The 16,652-nt window shown below is 46.3% G+C and overlaps 1 protein-coding gene and 1 pseudogene across 3 annotated transcripts in view; one reads left to right on the top strand and one right to left on the bottom strand.

Moving 5' to 3' along the window:
* WDR45B (WD repeat domain 45B) overlaps positions 1 to 16,236 on the top strand; it is a 33,518-nt gene extending 17,282 nt beyond the window's left edge. The window contains exons 3-11 of one of the 3 annotated variants that reach the window (XM_070044573.1): positions 4,194 to 4,295; positions 7,909 to 7,996; positions 9,301 to 9,395; positions 12,718 to 12,908; positions 13,496 to 13,581; positions 14,783 to 14,884; positions 15,368 to 15,489; positions 15,862 to 16,003; positions 16,106 to 16,236. In XM_070044573.1, coding sequence (XP_069900674.1) covers positions 4,194 to 4,295; positions 7,909 to 7,996; positions 9,301 to 9,395; positions 12,718 to 12,908; positions 13,496 to 13,581; positions 14,783 to 14,884; positions 15,368 to 15,489; positions 15,862 to 15,968 — 893 coding nt within the window. In that variant the 3' untranslated portion in view covers positions 15,969 to 16,003; positions 16,106 to 16,236. Of the gene's footprint in view, positions 1 to 4,193; positions 4,296 to 7,908; positions 7,997 to 9,300; positions 9,396 to 12,717; positions 12,909 to 13,495; positions 13,582 to 14,782; positions 14,885 to 15,367; positions 15,490 to 15,861 lie in introns of all 3 variants that reach the window. The other 2 variants (XM_060291310.2, XM_060291311.2) reach the window with 2 other exon arrangements.
* On the bottom strand, positions 7,260 to 7,432 carry LOC115845405 (cytochrome c oxidase assembly protein COX14-like; annotated as a pseudogene).
* Positions 16,237 to 16,652: the final 416 nt, after the last annotated feature.

Here is a 16,652-nt window from a genome sequence, read left to right as displayed (position 1 = left end):
ATATATCACATCTTCTTTATCCTTTCATCTGTCAATGGACATTTACATTGCTTCCATGTCTCGGTTATTGTAAATAATGCTGCTGCGAACATTGGGGTGCATTGTATCTTTTTGAATTAGAGCTTTTTCTGGATATATGCCCAGGAGTGGGATTGCAGGATAATATGGTGAACTCTATTTTTAGTTTTTAAAGGAACCTCCATATTGTTCTCCATAGTGGCTGCACCAATTTGCATTCCCACCCATAGTGTGGGAGGGTTCCCTTTTCTCCACACCCTCTCCAGCATTTATTATTTGTAGACTTTTTGATGATGGCCATTCTGACTGGTGTTAGGTGATACCTCATTGTAGTTTTGATCTGCATTTCTCTAATAATTAGCGATATTGAGATCTTTTCATGTGCCTGTTAGCCATCTGTATGTCTTCTTTGGAGAAATGTCTGTTTAGGCCTTCTGCCCATCTTTTGATTGGGTTGTTTGCGTTTTTTTCTTACTGAGTTGTATGAGCTGTTTGTATATTTTGGAAATTAAGCCCTTCTCGGTAGCATCGTTTGCAAATATTTTCTCCCACTCTGTAGGTCACCTTTTTGTTTTGTTTATGGTTTCCTTTGCTGTGCAAAAGCTTTTAAGTTTAATTAGGTCCCATTTGTTTTTGTTTTTATTTCTATTACTCTAGGAGATGGATCCAAAAAAATATTGCAGTGATTTATGTCAAAAAGTGTTCTGCCTATGTTTTCCTCTAGGAGTTTTATAGTATCTGGTCTAACATTTAGGTGCGTTTTTTTCTTTTGGTTTGGTTTATTGTTGTTGTTTTGGGTTTTTTTGGCAGCGCCACGTGGCACGGGGGATCTTAGTTCCCCGATCAGGGATCGAACCCATGTGCCCTGCAATGGAAGTGTGGAGTCTTAACCATTGGACCACCAGGGAAGTCCTACATTTAGGTTTTTAATCAATTTTGAGTTTATTTTTGTATATGGTGTTAGAGAATGTTCTAATTTCATTCTTTTACGTGTAGCGGTCCAGTTTTCCCAGCACTGTTTATTGAAGAGACTGTCTTTTTTCCGTTGTATATTCTTGCCTCCTTTGTCATAGATTAATTGATCATAGTTTGTGGGTTTATTTTTGGGCTCTCTGTTTTGGTCCATTGATCTATGTGTCTGTTTTTGGGCCAATACCACACTGTTTTGATTACTGTAGCTTTGTAGTATAGTCCAAAGTCAGGAAGTGTGATTCTTCCAGCTCTGTTCTTCTTTCTCAGGATTGTTTGGCTATTTGGGGTCTTTTGTGTTTCCATACAAATTAAAAAACTTTTTTGTTCTAGTTCTGTGAAAAATGCCATTGGTAATTTTATAGGGATTGCATTGAATCTGTAGATTGCCTTGGGTAGTATGGTCATTTTAGCAATATTAATTCTTCCAGTCCAAGAACACTGTATATCTTTCCGTATGTTTGTGTCATCTACAACACACTGACAACAGAATATCAGAAAGAGAAATTAAGGAAACAGTTCCATTTACCATTGCATCAAAAATAATAAAATACCTAGGAACAAACCTACCTAAGGAGGCAAGTGACTTGTACTCCAAAAACTAACATGCTGATGAAAGAAATTGAAGATGACACAAACAGATGGAAAGATATACCGTGTTCTCATTGTGGTTTTGACTTGCATTTCTGTATTTAGTGATGTTGTGCATCTTTTCATGAGTGTTGAACACATATATCATCTTTGGAGAAATGTCTATTCAAGTCCTTTGCCCATTTTTTATAATCCAATTATCTGACTTTTTTTTGTTTCGTTTTATTATTGTTTTAGGGTTGTAGGAGCTCTTTATATATTTTTGATATTAACCTCTTATCAGGTATATGATTTGCAGACATTTCTCCCATTTTGTAGGTTTCCTTTTCACTTTAAGTTCTTTAATGCACAAAAGGTTTTAAAGTTTCATGTAGTCCCATTGGTCTGTTTTTGCATTTTTTTTAAAAAAATATTTATTTATTTATTTGCCTGCACTGGGTCTTAGTTGCGGCATGCAGGATCTTTAGTTGTGTCATGCGGGATTTTTTATTTAGTTGCAGCATGCAGGCTCTTGGTTGCGGCATGCAGGATCTAGTTCCCTGACCAGGGATTGAACCCGGACCCCCTGCACTGGGAGCGTGGAGTGTTAACCACTGGACCACCAGGGAAGTCCCAGTCTGTTTTTGCTTTTGTTGTCTGTGCTTTTTTTGGGGGGGGGCGGGGAGCGGGCCTCTCACTGTTGTGGCCTCTCCCATTGCGGAGCACAGGCTCCGGACGCGCAGGCTCAGCGGCCATGGCTCATGGGCCCAGCTGCTCCGCGGCATGTGGGATCCTACCGGACCAGGGTACGAACCCGCGTCCCCTGCATTGGCAGGTGGACTCTCAACCACTGCGCCACCAGGGAAGCCCCTGTTGCCTGCGCTTTTGATGTCATGTCCAAGAAGTCATTGCCAAGTCCAGTGCCATGAAGCTTTTTGCCTTTGTTTTCTTCCAGGAGTTTTGTAGTTTTGGATCATCTTACATTTAGGTCTTTAACCCATTTTGAGTTAGCTTTTTTTAAAAAATTAAGTAATTTAATTAATTTATTTATTTTGGGCTCTGTTGGGTCTTCATTGCTGTGTGTGGGCTTTCTCTAGGTGCGCGGTGAGCGGGGGCTACTCTTCATTGCAGTGCGTGGGCTTCTTATTGCAGTGGCTTCTCATTGCAGAGCACAGGCTCTAAGCATGTGGGCTTCAGTAGTTGTGGCTTGCGTGCTCTAGAGCGCAGGTTCAGTAGTTGTGGCACACGGGCTTAGCTGCTCCACAGCATGTGGGATCTTCCTGGACCAGGGATCGAACCCGTCGACGGACCAGGGATCCGTCCTCTCCATTGGCAGGCGGATTCTTAACCACAGCACCACCAGGGAAGTCCCCTGAGTTAGCTTTTGTACATGATACAAGTTAAGGGTCAACTTCATTCTTCTTTGTTAGTTTTCCCAACAGCGTTTGCTGAAGAGACCGTCTTCTCCCCCGCTGGCGCTCACCATTTGTTTAATAGCCGGTTATTACAAGTTTTGCTCAGCTTTGTTCTGTTGGAGTCCATTAATCTCTTCAAGAGTGTAAAGGCCGAGGCTGAAGGTTAACCAGCAGCTAATCTCCCTGTGCCTAGTGAGTGCATCCAGGGAACCAGGTGGTGCCTGTGGTGATGGAGGCATGTCCTGCATTGTGGGGTGAAGGATTCCTGCGTGGTCATGGGTCTGAGGCCACACACTGAGCCGAGAGCGGTTTAAGGACTGAAGCATTGTAGTCCTTTGAGTTTGGGCTGTGGCCACATCCTGTTACAGCCAGAATTACTTGAGGTGGCTTGTGTGTCACAGGACCATTAAATTGTTTATAAGGAGAGCTGTGTTCCTTGTGGATAATGTTAAGCACAGAGTCCTTTCTAGGGTTTCTGCTAGGCCTTGAATTTGAAACTTCCCCTTGAGCAAGCTGATGGACTTTGAGTCCATCTTGGGTGGCTCTGACTGGACAGGTAGGAGTCAATTTTTGGGCTAACTTGTGATTTTCAGAGGTTTTGTTTCCTGGCTTGCCCCTCACTGTCCCAGGAGCTCATGGTCACAACAGACCAGAGTGGAAGGTGGGGAGATGGGGTGGGGTGGCCCTGCTGCGACGGGAACCATTCAGAGTGCAGTGTGCTTTCCTGAGCCCCACACTCCTCTTGGGGTTTCCTGTTGCTCCCCTGAGAGAGCGTGTTGGGCTTCCTTCTGTCGTGGAGCACAGCTGAAAATCTGCTGGACATGTTCATCTTCACATAATTTGTGAACATTTTTGAGCATTTCGGACTTCCAGTGGAAGAGGTGTTTAAAGTGGTGAAAAGGAATTCCAGCTTTTGCATCACAGCATACTTTCTCAGAGCTTACAAATTTTGCTACACCTTAAAATACGACCTCAGATATTTCATACATTTTGCTACATTGGCTTCTTAGGCTCTTAGTGTTTACACATGAAAATATAGTTCATGATGACAGGATGCTGAGAGGTCTGAAGCTAATTATTTTCCTAGCCGGTCACTATTCTCATTTCTGGTGGCACATACAAATTGCTGATTAAAAATCAAATTCTGACTGTTACGTTTTTACTTTTTTTCTTTTTTTTTAATTGTAAAATATACATACTGACTTATTTTTATCATTTCAGAATTTCTAGAAGGAGGAGTTGGCCATATTGAAATGTTATTTCGCTGCAACTATTTAGCTTTAGTTGGTGGTGGAAAAAAGCCGAAATACCCTCCGAACAAAGGTAAAGTAATCCTGCATTTAATAATGCACCTCATGTGTAGTCCTCTCTTGAACTTTTTAGAGTATCTTTGTGTCTCTGGCTACATTGGATCTTCCCTGGTGGCCCTGTGACACATGAAGGACTAGTCCCTGGGAAAGAAACATCCAGAAAGAGAGTGTCTTTTCTCTGCTGCTCCTGGGAAAAGAAACGTGTGACCAGGGTCACTTGTCCCCATGGACATAGAGCACGTACTTTTCAGTTGTGTTGGCTGGATGGGGGCCTTCGCCCCATTTTGTTCTGGATATTCTTCTGCGGTTGATGTCCTGTGCTGTGAGTTCCTTTTAAAGCCAGGTGTGGGGAGGCTGCTTCTCCTGCAGAGAGCCACTGACTCACAGAAACACAGAGAACAGACAACAGCTGGGCTCTGGGTTGAGGAGTGTTGTTCCTGGTATGTGTGTGTGTGTGTCTGTGTTCAAAGAGATGGCATTGTAAAGAGTGTGGCTCTTTGAAAGTAAAGGAGAGGGACTTCCCTGGTGGCACAGTGGTTAAGAATCCGCCTGCCAATACAGGGGACATGGGTTCGAGCCTTGGTCTGGGGAGATCCCACATGCCGCGGAGCAGCTAAGCCCGGGCACCGCAACTACTGAGCCTGCACTCTAGAGCCCGTGAGCCACAACTACTGAAGCCTGCATGCCTAGAGCCCGTGCTCCACAACAAGAGAAGCCACCGCAATGAGAAATCCGCATACCACAACGAAGAGTAGCCCTCGCTCGCCGCAACTAGAGAAAGCCCGCACGCAGCAATGAAGACCCAATGCAGCCAAAAATAAATAAATAAATAAATAAATATTTAAAAAAGGAAGAAGAATTACTTGGGCTCCTTGGGGATGGGCAGAGATTCTGCCGCTGGATCAGTCTTTGTCATATGAAGAATTTCATTGATCATTGGTGAGGAGTCAGGAGCCTAGCCCACCTGTGGCACTGTTGGGGGGTGTCACTGCTCCCCGCCCCCAAGGGAGCAGTGGACCGGATAATCTCTGGGGTCTCTTTCACCTGTAACATCTTATTCTCAGTAAAAAATTCCGAGAAGTGAAAGTCTCAGAAATTTTGCAGAAGGAAAAAATTTTTTAGAAGAAAGAAATTTTCTAACTGAACATTTTGAGTAAAATTTAAGCTTTTTGTAGTGTGCTAAGGGCAATTTTTAAAAAAGAACTTGGTCTGTTTAAACTTTTGTAAGATTAAAAATACATTTTTTCAATGTCAAAATTACTGCTTAATATTTTAATAATTATCAATTAAGATGCATGGTGTTACAGTGTAAAGAATCTGGTGTCTTTGGTTTGTGAAAACAGAATAAAACAGGACTGGAGGAGACTGGTTTGTCACGGTCACCCACTGGGTCCTGACAGGGTGCTGTTCAGGAAGCAGAGAGGCCCTTTCCATTTAGGAGGAAGTCCAGAATTTTGAAATATATTTTTTGCTATTAGGAACTGTATCAGGAGACAGACACACAGAATCCCGCCCAGTACATTTAAAATTTTTGGTTTCCTGCAGTAAGGCAGCTCACAGCCCTCAGAGGCCATGGATTTTTCTCACTACCGAAGGCATCGTGTCTGGTCACTTTGCTTTTGTGAATGAGAATTTGTGCTGCTGCCTCTGGGGCTTCATCACACTGTTTCCAGATGTTTCTGAAAATGGAGTTCACCCGTATTTGTGACACCCTTGACATGCGCATCTGTTGGCTTCTGTCTGGTTTGGGCCGGTTTGGGCCAGTTTGCGTTTGTGTTGAGTTGTAGGCTTTCTGGTGTTAGGTTGCAGGGCCAGAGGAAGTTCACTGATGCTTTCGTGTTCAAGAGTAGAGTGTCCTTTGCCCAGAAGGTCGTGAACATCTGGTTTGGGGAAGATACTATTTTCAGTAAGGTAACTGTCTACTCACTGACATGTTGGTGCCCTCTAAGGAAGAGCCGATGGGAGAAGTTTATCAAAGATGGTGTTTGAAGGAGCAAGAAGAGCACTAGTCTCCGCTTCAGTTTTGAGTGGTTATAAATTATAAACTCTTCGATAGTAAATACCTCTTATGTTACTTGATAATTTTGGAAGTTCTGGTAGGCTGGTATTCAGTTCTCTCTTGATTTGAAACTTAGGATACTTACCCCTTATGGCAAAACTTACCCCTGAATTCCACCGGGCTATTGTTGGTCATGGTGTTGGGACCTTTAGGGGAGACATTCTTTCCTTCCATTCTCAGTCAGCCGTAACCTGACTGTTTAGGGAGCTTATTTCCCTCACCCCACACGCTTTGTACCCAGCTTTTCAAGTAGAAAAGAGGTCTGGACACACGCTCCTCATCCTCCAGGGTTGTCTGTAAATTGTCTCAGCCCTTGGGACATAAACTGCTAATCCATCCTGACGGAAGATTGTAGTGTGAGCAGAAGACACTCCAGAGCTTGAAGCAGAGCGAGAACAGTCAGGGCTGAAGAACACTGGCCCTGGTTTTTATGTGTCTGATTTCCCCATGAAACAACCCTTTCTTTCTTTTTTTTTTTGCGGTAAGTGGGCCTCTCACTGTTTTGGCCTCTCCTGTTGCAGAGCACAGGCTCCGGATGCGCAGGCCCAGCGGCCATGGCTCACGGGCCCAGCCGCTCCATGGCATGTGGGATCCTCCCGGAACGGGGCACGAACCCGTGTCCCCTGCATCGGCAGGTGGACTCTCAACCACTGCGCCACCAGGGAAGCCCATCTTTTCTTTTTTTTTTTTGACGTGGTAAAATATTTAATGTCTGTAGGTGTGCCTCACCCTCCCATTCCTGTTACAATTCAGTAGCCTCTCCAAACTGACTGTACCAGAGAAAACGTGGACACTTTTTCCCAGCAGAGTTCGAAAACCATTAAGGCCCTGATACTCTTGGTTCAGAAATGATAGCAGGTGAGGTCTTTCCACAGCATGCCTCAGGTCTCTCTGCTCAAGGAAAAAAGCCCCCCAGCTCTACAGGACTCCCGAGGTCTTCTGTTCTCTGCAGCCTGGCGCTGGGAGCTGCGCCGCTGGAAATAGTGATAGGCTCGGGCACTGCAGAGGTAGCCGCCGTAAGCAGTGAGGGGCATCATGGAGGCGGAGGAGGTCTTGTAGCCAGTGTCGGCTAGTTGCTTGGCAGTTGGCATGTTGCCTCCAGCCTGCGTGACCTCCTAGCACAGCCGGACCCTTTCTTTTCTTAATCCAGGTTTATCTGTAGCACTTGGTACCTGTGGCTGGGCTTGCTTTTTGGCTCAGTCTAGTAGAACCAAGGAAAGAGAGGTGGAGAGAAGTTTGCCTAAAAACTAGGCAAGGTTTGGCAGAGAGGACGTTCAAGTGTGCTTGAATGTCTGTGTGCATGCCTGTGTGGGTAGAGAGGCAGAGACTGGCTGCCTGAGGTGTGCGCAGGTGTGTGGTTGCTGAACAGGAGGGTGGGGGGGGGCGGGGGGGCGGGTCTGAGACCTGGGGGCGGGACCGTCCTGCCAGTGGGAGAGCCTCGTGTCCCCTCACCCCCCGCCAGCTCCCAGTCAGGTGTTTGTGATGTGAGGACCCCTTCAGGAGTGGCCTTAGCAAGCCAGCCCCTGGCCTGTTCATTACCATGTTCTTACATTCTTTCCTGTTTCAGTGATGATCTGGGATGACCTGAAGAAGAAGACTGTGATTGAAATAGAATTTTCTACCGAAGTCAAGGCTGCCAAATTACGGCGAGATAGGTAGGTTTGGTGTCTCATTTTTAGAGGTGGAACAGTCACTTTCTCTGAAGATGGCTGAAATCATTTTATATTGAGGGAAGAGAAGTGTTCAGGAAAACGATGTATAAAAACGTGAGACTGTAGTTTATGACCCAAGGACATAAGGAAGGCAGTGAGTTTTATTTGCCTCCCAGGATCACTTACAGGTGAGTGGTTGGTGGGTGTGGGTGAAGTGCACTTCCATGGACCTGGCCCCCGGCCAGCCCTGCCCCCCCAGCTCTCAGTCCTTCAGGGGAGCCGTCCCACCGGACAGGTACAGACTGAGGACTCGAGTTTGAACCTTGCATTGCCTCCCTCTTAGCCGACACTTGTCCAAATGCTGCCTCGTAAATGTTTCAATCTGAAAGTAAAGGAAAATTCAGGAACTCCTCACAGAGAAGGTGTCATTGAATCTCACCTGTTGAAAGTAGCAGGTCTCTCTCTCTCGGCTGTTGCCTTCCTGGGGTTTAGGAGAGCACAGGAGTTTTTCCTAGTATGTTGATGGAGGTAGAGCAAAGCTTCATCACTTTGGATTTTGGTGTGATTTACATGTTATGCTCGGCTGTGGTGTGATTTACATGTTATACTTGGCTGTGGGAGGACAGATGCTGAACCAGACAAGTGTGAATAGGGGTCTGTCATCCCTGCACTCATAGGTAGACTTGTTTCTTCCAGGAATGTCAGCATTTAGGGGCTCGTAGTAATGCAAATCCTGGAGCCAAATCAAGGATATTACACTTTCTTACATTTCTGGATTGTCAAGACGTGTCTAAAAGTGTGTTAAGATAGAATTTCTGCCTTTGTGTCCTACTTGGTTCTTACTCTAGACAGAATATTTGATGACAATGCCCTCCCAACCCTTGGGCTATACTTTCCTCCAGCCGGGTGAGAGGCGCTCATTCCTAGTGCCAGCCTCGTGCCCAGGGGCTCCCTGCCAACCTGCTCCACAGACCTTGCTGCCCAGTGCCTGGGTTCAGGAATGACCCTCTTTTTTAATAATTAATTAATTAATTTGGCTGTGCTGGGTCGCATGCGGGATCTTCAGTTGCAGCATGCGAACTCCTAGTTGCATCATGTGGGATCTAGTTTCCTGACCAGGGATTGAACCCAGGCCCCCTGCATTGGGAGCGTGGAGCCTTAGCCACCACCAGGGAAATCCCAGGAATGACCCTCTTGTATTTGCTCTTTGCGGTGTTTCTGTTTCCAGATGATAAGAACAAAAATCACAAAATGTTTGAGTGTCACTTTGGGGGAGAGAAATTCTGATGGTGTTTTTTTCTTTCCAGAATTGTGGTTGTTTTGGACTCTATGATCAAGGTGTTTACATTCACACACAATCCTCATCAGTTGCACGTCTTTGAAACCTGCTATAACCCGAAAGGTAAGAATCCAGAGGAGGATGGATGGTGGAAACTGGCTTCCTGGGTTTGATCCAGGCGGGACGCAGACCCATGCTGGGTGCCTCTCCTCCAGGTGGTCTTGGAGTGGTGTCACCCTAGTGGTGGGTCCTGAGGCATCTGGGGCTCTGGGGAAGGGTCTGGGAGATGCAAGCTCCCCGCCTCGGTCCCTACCTTCTCCCCTGAACCTTCCCGCGGTCACAGCCCCGCTTCCTCGCTGTGGTTCTAAGATCCTGCCTCTTACCAGAATCATCGGAGTCCCTCTTGGGATTTTTCACTGTCAGCCATTCAGGAGCTCTATGGTGAGCCCTGGAATCCATGTTTTTATTAAGTTCTGAGACATTTCCTTCCCTTTTTCTTCTGGCTGGTGGATTATGTGTGGCTGACTTTGTTACTCATTTTATCATGTTAACTTTGCTTTTAAAATTTTGGAGTTTTTTCTTCTAGCTTTATTGAGGTATAATTTACATAAAACTCATTTTAAGTGTATCATTTGTTAAACTTTAGTCATTGTAAACAGTTGTGTAGCTGCCACCACAGTCAGGGCAGAACAATCCCGTCACCCAGGAGTTTCCCCAGGCTGTGCCCTTCCCCGCCTGACCTTCAGGTTTTGCCTTTTCAGATGTGTTTGGTGTCTTTCTCTTAGCTTAATATTTTTTAGATTCCTCCATGTTTTTGTGAGTGTGCTATTATTTTGCTCCTTTTTATTACTGAGTAATATACCATCATATAGATATACCACAGCTGTTGATCCATACCAGATTTTTGGCTGTTATAAATAGAAGCTGCTGTACATGTTTACATGCAGGTCTTTTTGTGGATGTATTTTTTCATTTCTCTTGGAGTGCAATTGCTGGGTCATATTGTAATTATTTTTTAGATTCCATATATAAGTGGTAACGTACATTATCTGTCTTTCTCTGTCTGACTTATTTCACTTAGCAAAATACCCTCTAGGTCATCCATGTTGCTGCAGATGGCAAGATGTCATTCCTTTTTTATGGCTGAGTAGTATTTCATTGTGTATATATCCACTCTCTGTGTTTTGATTGGAGCATTTAGTCTATTTACATTTAAAGTAATTATTGATAGGTACGTACTTATTGCCATGAATTGTTTTGGGTTGTTTTTGTAGGTCTTTTTTGTTCCTTTTTCTTTTGTTCTCGTCCCTTGTGATTTTTTTTTTTTTTTTTTGGCTGCATTGGGTCTTCACTGCTGTGCATGGGCTTTATCTAGTTGTGGCGAGCAGGGCTACCCTTTATTGCGGTGCGTGGGCTTCTCATTGCAGAGCACAGGCTCTAGGCACGCAGGCTTCAGTAGTTGTAGCATGCAAGCTCAGTAGTTGTGGCGCATGGGCTTAGTTTTGCTCCACGGCATGTGGGATCTTCCCGGAGCAGGGATCAAACCTGTGTCCCCTGCATTGGCAGATGGATTCTTAACCACTGTGCTACCAGGAAAATCCCTTCCCTTGTGATTTTATGACTGTCTTTAGTGTTATGTTTAGATTCCTTTCTCTTGTGTGTGTGTATCTATTATAGATTTTTGGTTTGTGGTTACTATGAGGTTTATATATAGCAATCTGTATATATACATGTGATTATTTTAAATGGCCTGGTCTCTTAATTTCAAATGCATTTTAACAACCCTACATTTTACTCCCCTCTCCCCACGATCTGTTTTTGACGTTATGTTTTATATCTTTTTGCTTTGTGTATCCTTTACTTATTGTGGATGTAGATGATTTTACTACCTTTGTCTTTTTTTTTTTTTTTTTGCGGTACGCGGGCCTCTCACTGTTGCGGCCTCTCCCGTTGCGGAGCACAGGCTCCAGACGCGCAGGCTTATCGGCCATGGCTCACGGGCCCAGCCACTCCGTGGCATGTGGGTTCTTCCTGGACCGGGGCATGAACCCTTGTCCCCCGCATCGGCAGGTGGACTCCCAACCACCACACCACCAGGGAAGCCCACTACCTTTGTCTTTTAACCTTCCCACTAGCTTTGTATGTGGTTGATATTACTACTTTTACTCTATATTTACTTTAACCAATGAGCTTTTCTCTTTTAACAGTTTTCATGTTTCTGCTTGTGGCCTTTTCTTTTTTGCTTAGAGAAGTCCTTTTACCATTTGTTTAAAAGACTATTTTTTCTGCATTGAATTACCTTGATACTTTTTTTTTTTTTAAATCAAATAAGTGTAAGATTCTTCTGGACTCTTTATTCTGCTCCAGTGGTCTGTGTTTCTCTCCTTATGCCAATATCAGATGACCTTGATTTCTGGAACTTCAAGATAATTCTTTTTTTATGTATGTATGTATGTATTTAGTTTTGGCTGCGTTGGGTCTTCATTGCTGCGCACGGGCTTTCTCTAGTTGCGTCAAGTGGGGGCTACTCTTCGTTGCGGTGCATGAGCTTCTCACTGCGGTGGCTTCTTCTGTCACGGAGCACGGGCTCTAGGCGCGCGTGCTTCAGTAGTTGTGGCATGTGGGCTCAGTAGTTGTGGCTCACAGGCTCTAGAGTGCAGGCTCAGTAGTTGTGGTGCACAGGCTTAGTTGCTCCGCGGCATGTGGGATCTTCCTGGACCAGGGATCGAGCCCGTGTCCCCTGCATTGGCAGATGCATTCTTAACTACTGCACCACCAGGGAAGTCCCTGGAACTTCAAGATAATTCTTGAAATTAGGTAGTATAAGTCCTCTAATGTTGTTCCTATTTTATAAGAAATTGGGGGGCTATTCTAGGATCTTTTACTTTGCTTATAACTTAGTGACAGGTTGTCTGTTTCTTAAAAAAAGCCTGCAGAGATTTTAACTGTGATTGCACTTACTCTGTAGGTGGGTGAAGGTAGGTTCCAAGCTGTGGTCACAGGACAGCTCTCCACCCACCACGTCTTTGGTTTTCCTTTGCAATGTGTTATAGTGTCTTTTACATCTGTCGTTAAATTTATTCTTAAGTTTTGGTTTTTTTATGTTACTGTTAGTGGATTCATTTTTATTTTATTTTATTTTATTTATTTTTTAAGGATTCATTTTTAGATTTTACAATTTTGCATTCTCGTGGCTGACACCCCAAAAGACAGACATTTGATAAAGTTTATTCAGTAATAAGTTCAGCAAATGTTTCCAATTGTGAAGCCATCTCATGGGAGGGAGCTTTGCTTGGCCCTCTGCTGCCCTTCACAGGGAAAAGATTCTGTGAATTATTCTTACTTTTTCATGGGACCTGGAGGGCAGGGAGCACGTATGGTTGTGGAAAAGCAGAAGCTTTGAGACGGTCCTGAGTCCTTGACGCATTTCCTTGTCTCTGTTTAGGCCTCTGTGTCCTGTGCCCCAATAGTAACAACTCACTCCTGGCCTTCCCGGGCACGCACACGGGCCACGTGCAGCTTGTGGACCTGGCCAGCACCGAGAAGCCGCCAGTGGACATTCCTGCCCATGAGGGCGTCTTGAGCTGCATTGCTCTCAACCTGCAGGGAACAAGAATTGCGACCGCGTCTGAGAAAGTAAGTGGGTGTCCCTGCCCCACAGAGGTGCCCCCAGAGTGGCGTCTCCCGCCGTAGGGTGCAGGCTCCCGGGAAACCAGCCATTCCCTGAAGATCCTGACCCCTGAGAGGCTCTTAGCCACCTTCTCTCAGGAAGCAAGTCATAGTTGACATAGAGAGTCCAAAAGTCATTTTATTTGGTTGTGCCCCATCTGTTTGGCAGTAGAATTAGTGTTTTTCTAACTGGCTGTAGGCATTATAATTAAGATGCCGTTTCTCTGGACAGTGAGTGAACTGATGGCTCTCAGGGTGTGAAACAGCCCGGGGCCTCTGCCAGGGGAGCGTGTGCACGGGGCTCCGAGAGGGCCATGCCTGTGGGCCTGGGCCCTGGGTCTCCCTGACCCTCTCTCGGCCCCTGCCCGCTGCAGTCGGACTAAAGAGACTCCAGTCTGTTCTCGGTAACAACAGAGGGAAAGTTGAGTTTTAGATGATGTGGGTGAGTTTGGGAACGGGTCGGATGGGTTAATGGGTTTGTGAATATAAATCATTTGAAGAAAACTAAAAAGTTGTGAATCTTTGATAATGAAACACTTCACTGTTTTTCAAAGGGGACCCTTATACGAATATTTGATACTTCATCAGGGCATTTAATCCAGGAACTACGAAGAGGATCTCAAGCAGCTAATATTTATTGGTAAGAAAGCACATTATTTTACCCTAGAGAAGGGGCCCTGTGTGATCCGGAGGAGAGTCGGGACTACCCCCACGAGGCGGGCGGGGGCTGCTCTGCTGGTAGGGGCTGTTTTATTAGCTTGTTTTATTATTACTAATTTAACTGTTTACATATTATGGGAATATACACAAAAGTAGAGAGAATATTATGATTACCATGAACCCATTGTCCTGCATTTGTTAGAATTTGCTTGTTTTATTTCATCTCTTCACTGTCCCTCCAATTTATTTATTTATTTATTTTTAAAAATTTATTTATTTATGGCTGTGTTGGGTCTTCGTTGCGGTGCACGGGCTTCTCATTGCGGTGGCTTCTCTTGTCGCAGAGCACAGGCTCTAGGCACGCAGGCTTCAGTAGTTGTGGCACAGGCTCCGTAGTTGTGGCTCACGGGCTCTAGAGCACAGGCTCAGTAGTTGTGGTGCACTGGCTTAGTTGCTCTGCAGCATGTGGGATCTTCCCAGACCAGGGCTCGAACCCCTGTTCCCTGCATTGGCAGGTGGATTCTTAACCACTGTGCCACCAGGGAAGCCCCCTCCAACTTATTTTTCAGTAGCATCTTCAGGCAAACACTGGAGGCCTAGTTAGCCCATCTGTAGTCATTTCAGCCTCCTGTGAGGTTGACCTGCTCTTTCTGTGGTGGTTGTTACCATGTCCCACAGTGTCTGTAGCTCTGACAGGGCTGCACCCCTGCTTGGGTGGGACTTCGTTCTTTGTGTCTGTGGCCTTTGCAGGTGTGGAGCTGCACTGGGGCCTGAGTGATAAAAACACAGCTAGTATCTGGATGCTGGATGTAGTGTCCTTGGGGCCTCTGGTGCAGCCCGCTCTCCCATCTGTGTGCTCTCGGGCCCTTCCAGCCAGCCTGCGTGACGCCCACCTCTACAGGGCCTGGGTTGTTGGAGGGGGGTTTTTCTCCTTCAAGTGGCATGTTTGGGTGGCCTCAGGGCCCCTGGGGTGGCAGGGTGGTCTGTAGGGAGGCCTTTCCCTCTCCCTGGCACTTGAGGAGGGGCTGTGCCCTCGCTTTGACCATCTGGTTCTGTGCTGAGCCCCGTCAGCTGGTCAGGAGGGGTGGTTCTTAAAATGACTGTCCTGACCACGGGGGGTTGAGGTCAGGGCTCACTCCTGCGTCCACATGAGACCCGAGCTTCGTCTGGTTTCTCTGCAGCATTAACTTCAATCAGGATGCTTCTCTTATCTGTGTGTCCAGTGACCACGGCACGGTGCACATTTTTGCAGCTGAAGATCCAAAAAGGAATAAACAATCAAGGTAGGTTTTCCAGTTAGAAGGACAGAACATTGCCTGAGTGTTGCCCCACTCAGTCTGAGTCACAGCCGGGATGCTTTTCTTTGGTCGTTCATTTGATTCTCTGAAAACCAGTGCAGATTACTTGATGCTAAGACAGTGGCATCCCGACTTCCCCTTCCACTAGCTCCTTAGAAAATATCTGATGAGGATCCAGGCACCTTCCAATGAGGTAGAACTTGGTCCTGAACTCCAACCATCATCCTTGTGTTAGCTGTTCAGAAAATTAATTTGGTGGCAGTAGAGCCCTGTGCCCCTTCTGGTGCTGATGGTTTCTGGATTTATAATAAACCCATTTGTAACAACTTAGTTTTTTCACGTGAAAGATAAAAATTAAAAGCAAAAATAGAATTTAAATCATTAAGGCTAAGCCGACATTAAAGAGAGCTGTGTCTCTAACTTTGTTATGTGACCGTAACTTACTTTCTTTGCTTCCTGTCCTCACAGTTTGGCATCAGCCAGTTTCCTTCCAAAATACTTCAGTTCCAAGTGGAGTTTTTCCAAGTTTCAGGTTCCCTCAGGCTCTCCATGCATTTGTGCCTTTGGAACAGAGCCAAATGCTGTCATTGGTAAGTGGTCCTTCCAGAGGAGAGTGGCCTCCAGGTGTGGTCAGCGCCCCACCAGCTCCACTGGTGGCCCTTCCTCTCTCCTGGGGGTCCTGTGCATCCCTCTCAGGGTCCGCACAGCCACCTGCCCTCCGGGGTCTCCCGGGCAGTCAGTGAGGCAGATCATTTGGTCTTGGAACCAGCGACCAAAGAGGGTTCCCCCATCGCCACACTAGCTGAGTAGATGCAGAACCCCCAGAACAGTGGGGTTCTCGGTCGAGTGCCCCAACTACCCACAGATCCCTCGGGGCTGCTCAGCCTGCACTCAGCCTGTGCAGTGAGCTCAGTGCGGGCTGCTTGCTTTCCACCCTGAGTGACATGGTCTCCTCTGCCCAGCGATCTGTGCGGACGGCAGCTACTACAAGTTCCTGTTCAACCCCAAGGGGGAGTGCGTCCGGGACGTGTATGCGCAGTTCCTGGAGATGACCGACGACAAGCTGTGACCCTCCACCAGGAGTGCGAGCGCCACAGGCCCTGGGTACCCAGCGGCCCCTCGAGCTCCTGGGAGTGGTGGTGATGGGCTGGGGGGATGGCCTGGGACCTTGTCGCGAAGCCATACGTTGTCGTCTGTTTTCCAAAGCCAGACCTCCCGAGTCCAGTGTTAAAGGAAGAATCTTCAGGGCACGTGGACACTCACGCCCAACTGCTGGCTTTACCTTTCATTCAGCCGTGACGCTCACTTCATTGGTTCTGCCGCATCGGCCACCTGCAGTTGGGGCTCCGGACAAACTGGGGGTACGTGGAAAAAAGGAGGGACAAAGTGAAATTTGTTTGTGGCGACAGATTTCATCATTTTTACTGAGTCTGTAATGGGGAGGTGAACACACGTGTAAGTGTTGGTTCTCACCAGATTTAAGTGGAACAATCATACCGGCAGCCTTAGGAAAGGAGAAAGGAAGCCCTTCTCCCATCTAAACTGAAGAAAGAGGGCATAGGTCTGGCGTCTCCCTCAAGAGCTGCATGTCGTGCGTCCTCGTCTTTTTGGAGCCATTGGAATTGAGGCAGCACCATGCCCACCCTGTGAGCAGTGCCTGTGGCCTCCTGGTGAAACTCTGGGTCAAAGGGAGTTTCCCTGTTACACGTAGGCAACAGAGTAACGCATAGACTTTAAAACTTAGTCATAGAAG

The sequence above is a fragment of the Globicephala melas genome, chromosome 20, assembly GCF_963455315.2.
Source record: "Globicephala melas chromosome 20, mGloMel1.2, whole genome shotgun sequence".
NCBI lineage: Eukaryota > Metazoa > Chordata > Mammalia > Artiodactyla > Delphinidae > Globicephala > Globicephala melas.
The sequence above is the reverse complement of the archived record's forward strand: the minus strand, read 5'-3'. Positions and strand labels throughout refer to the sequence as shown.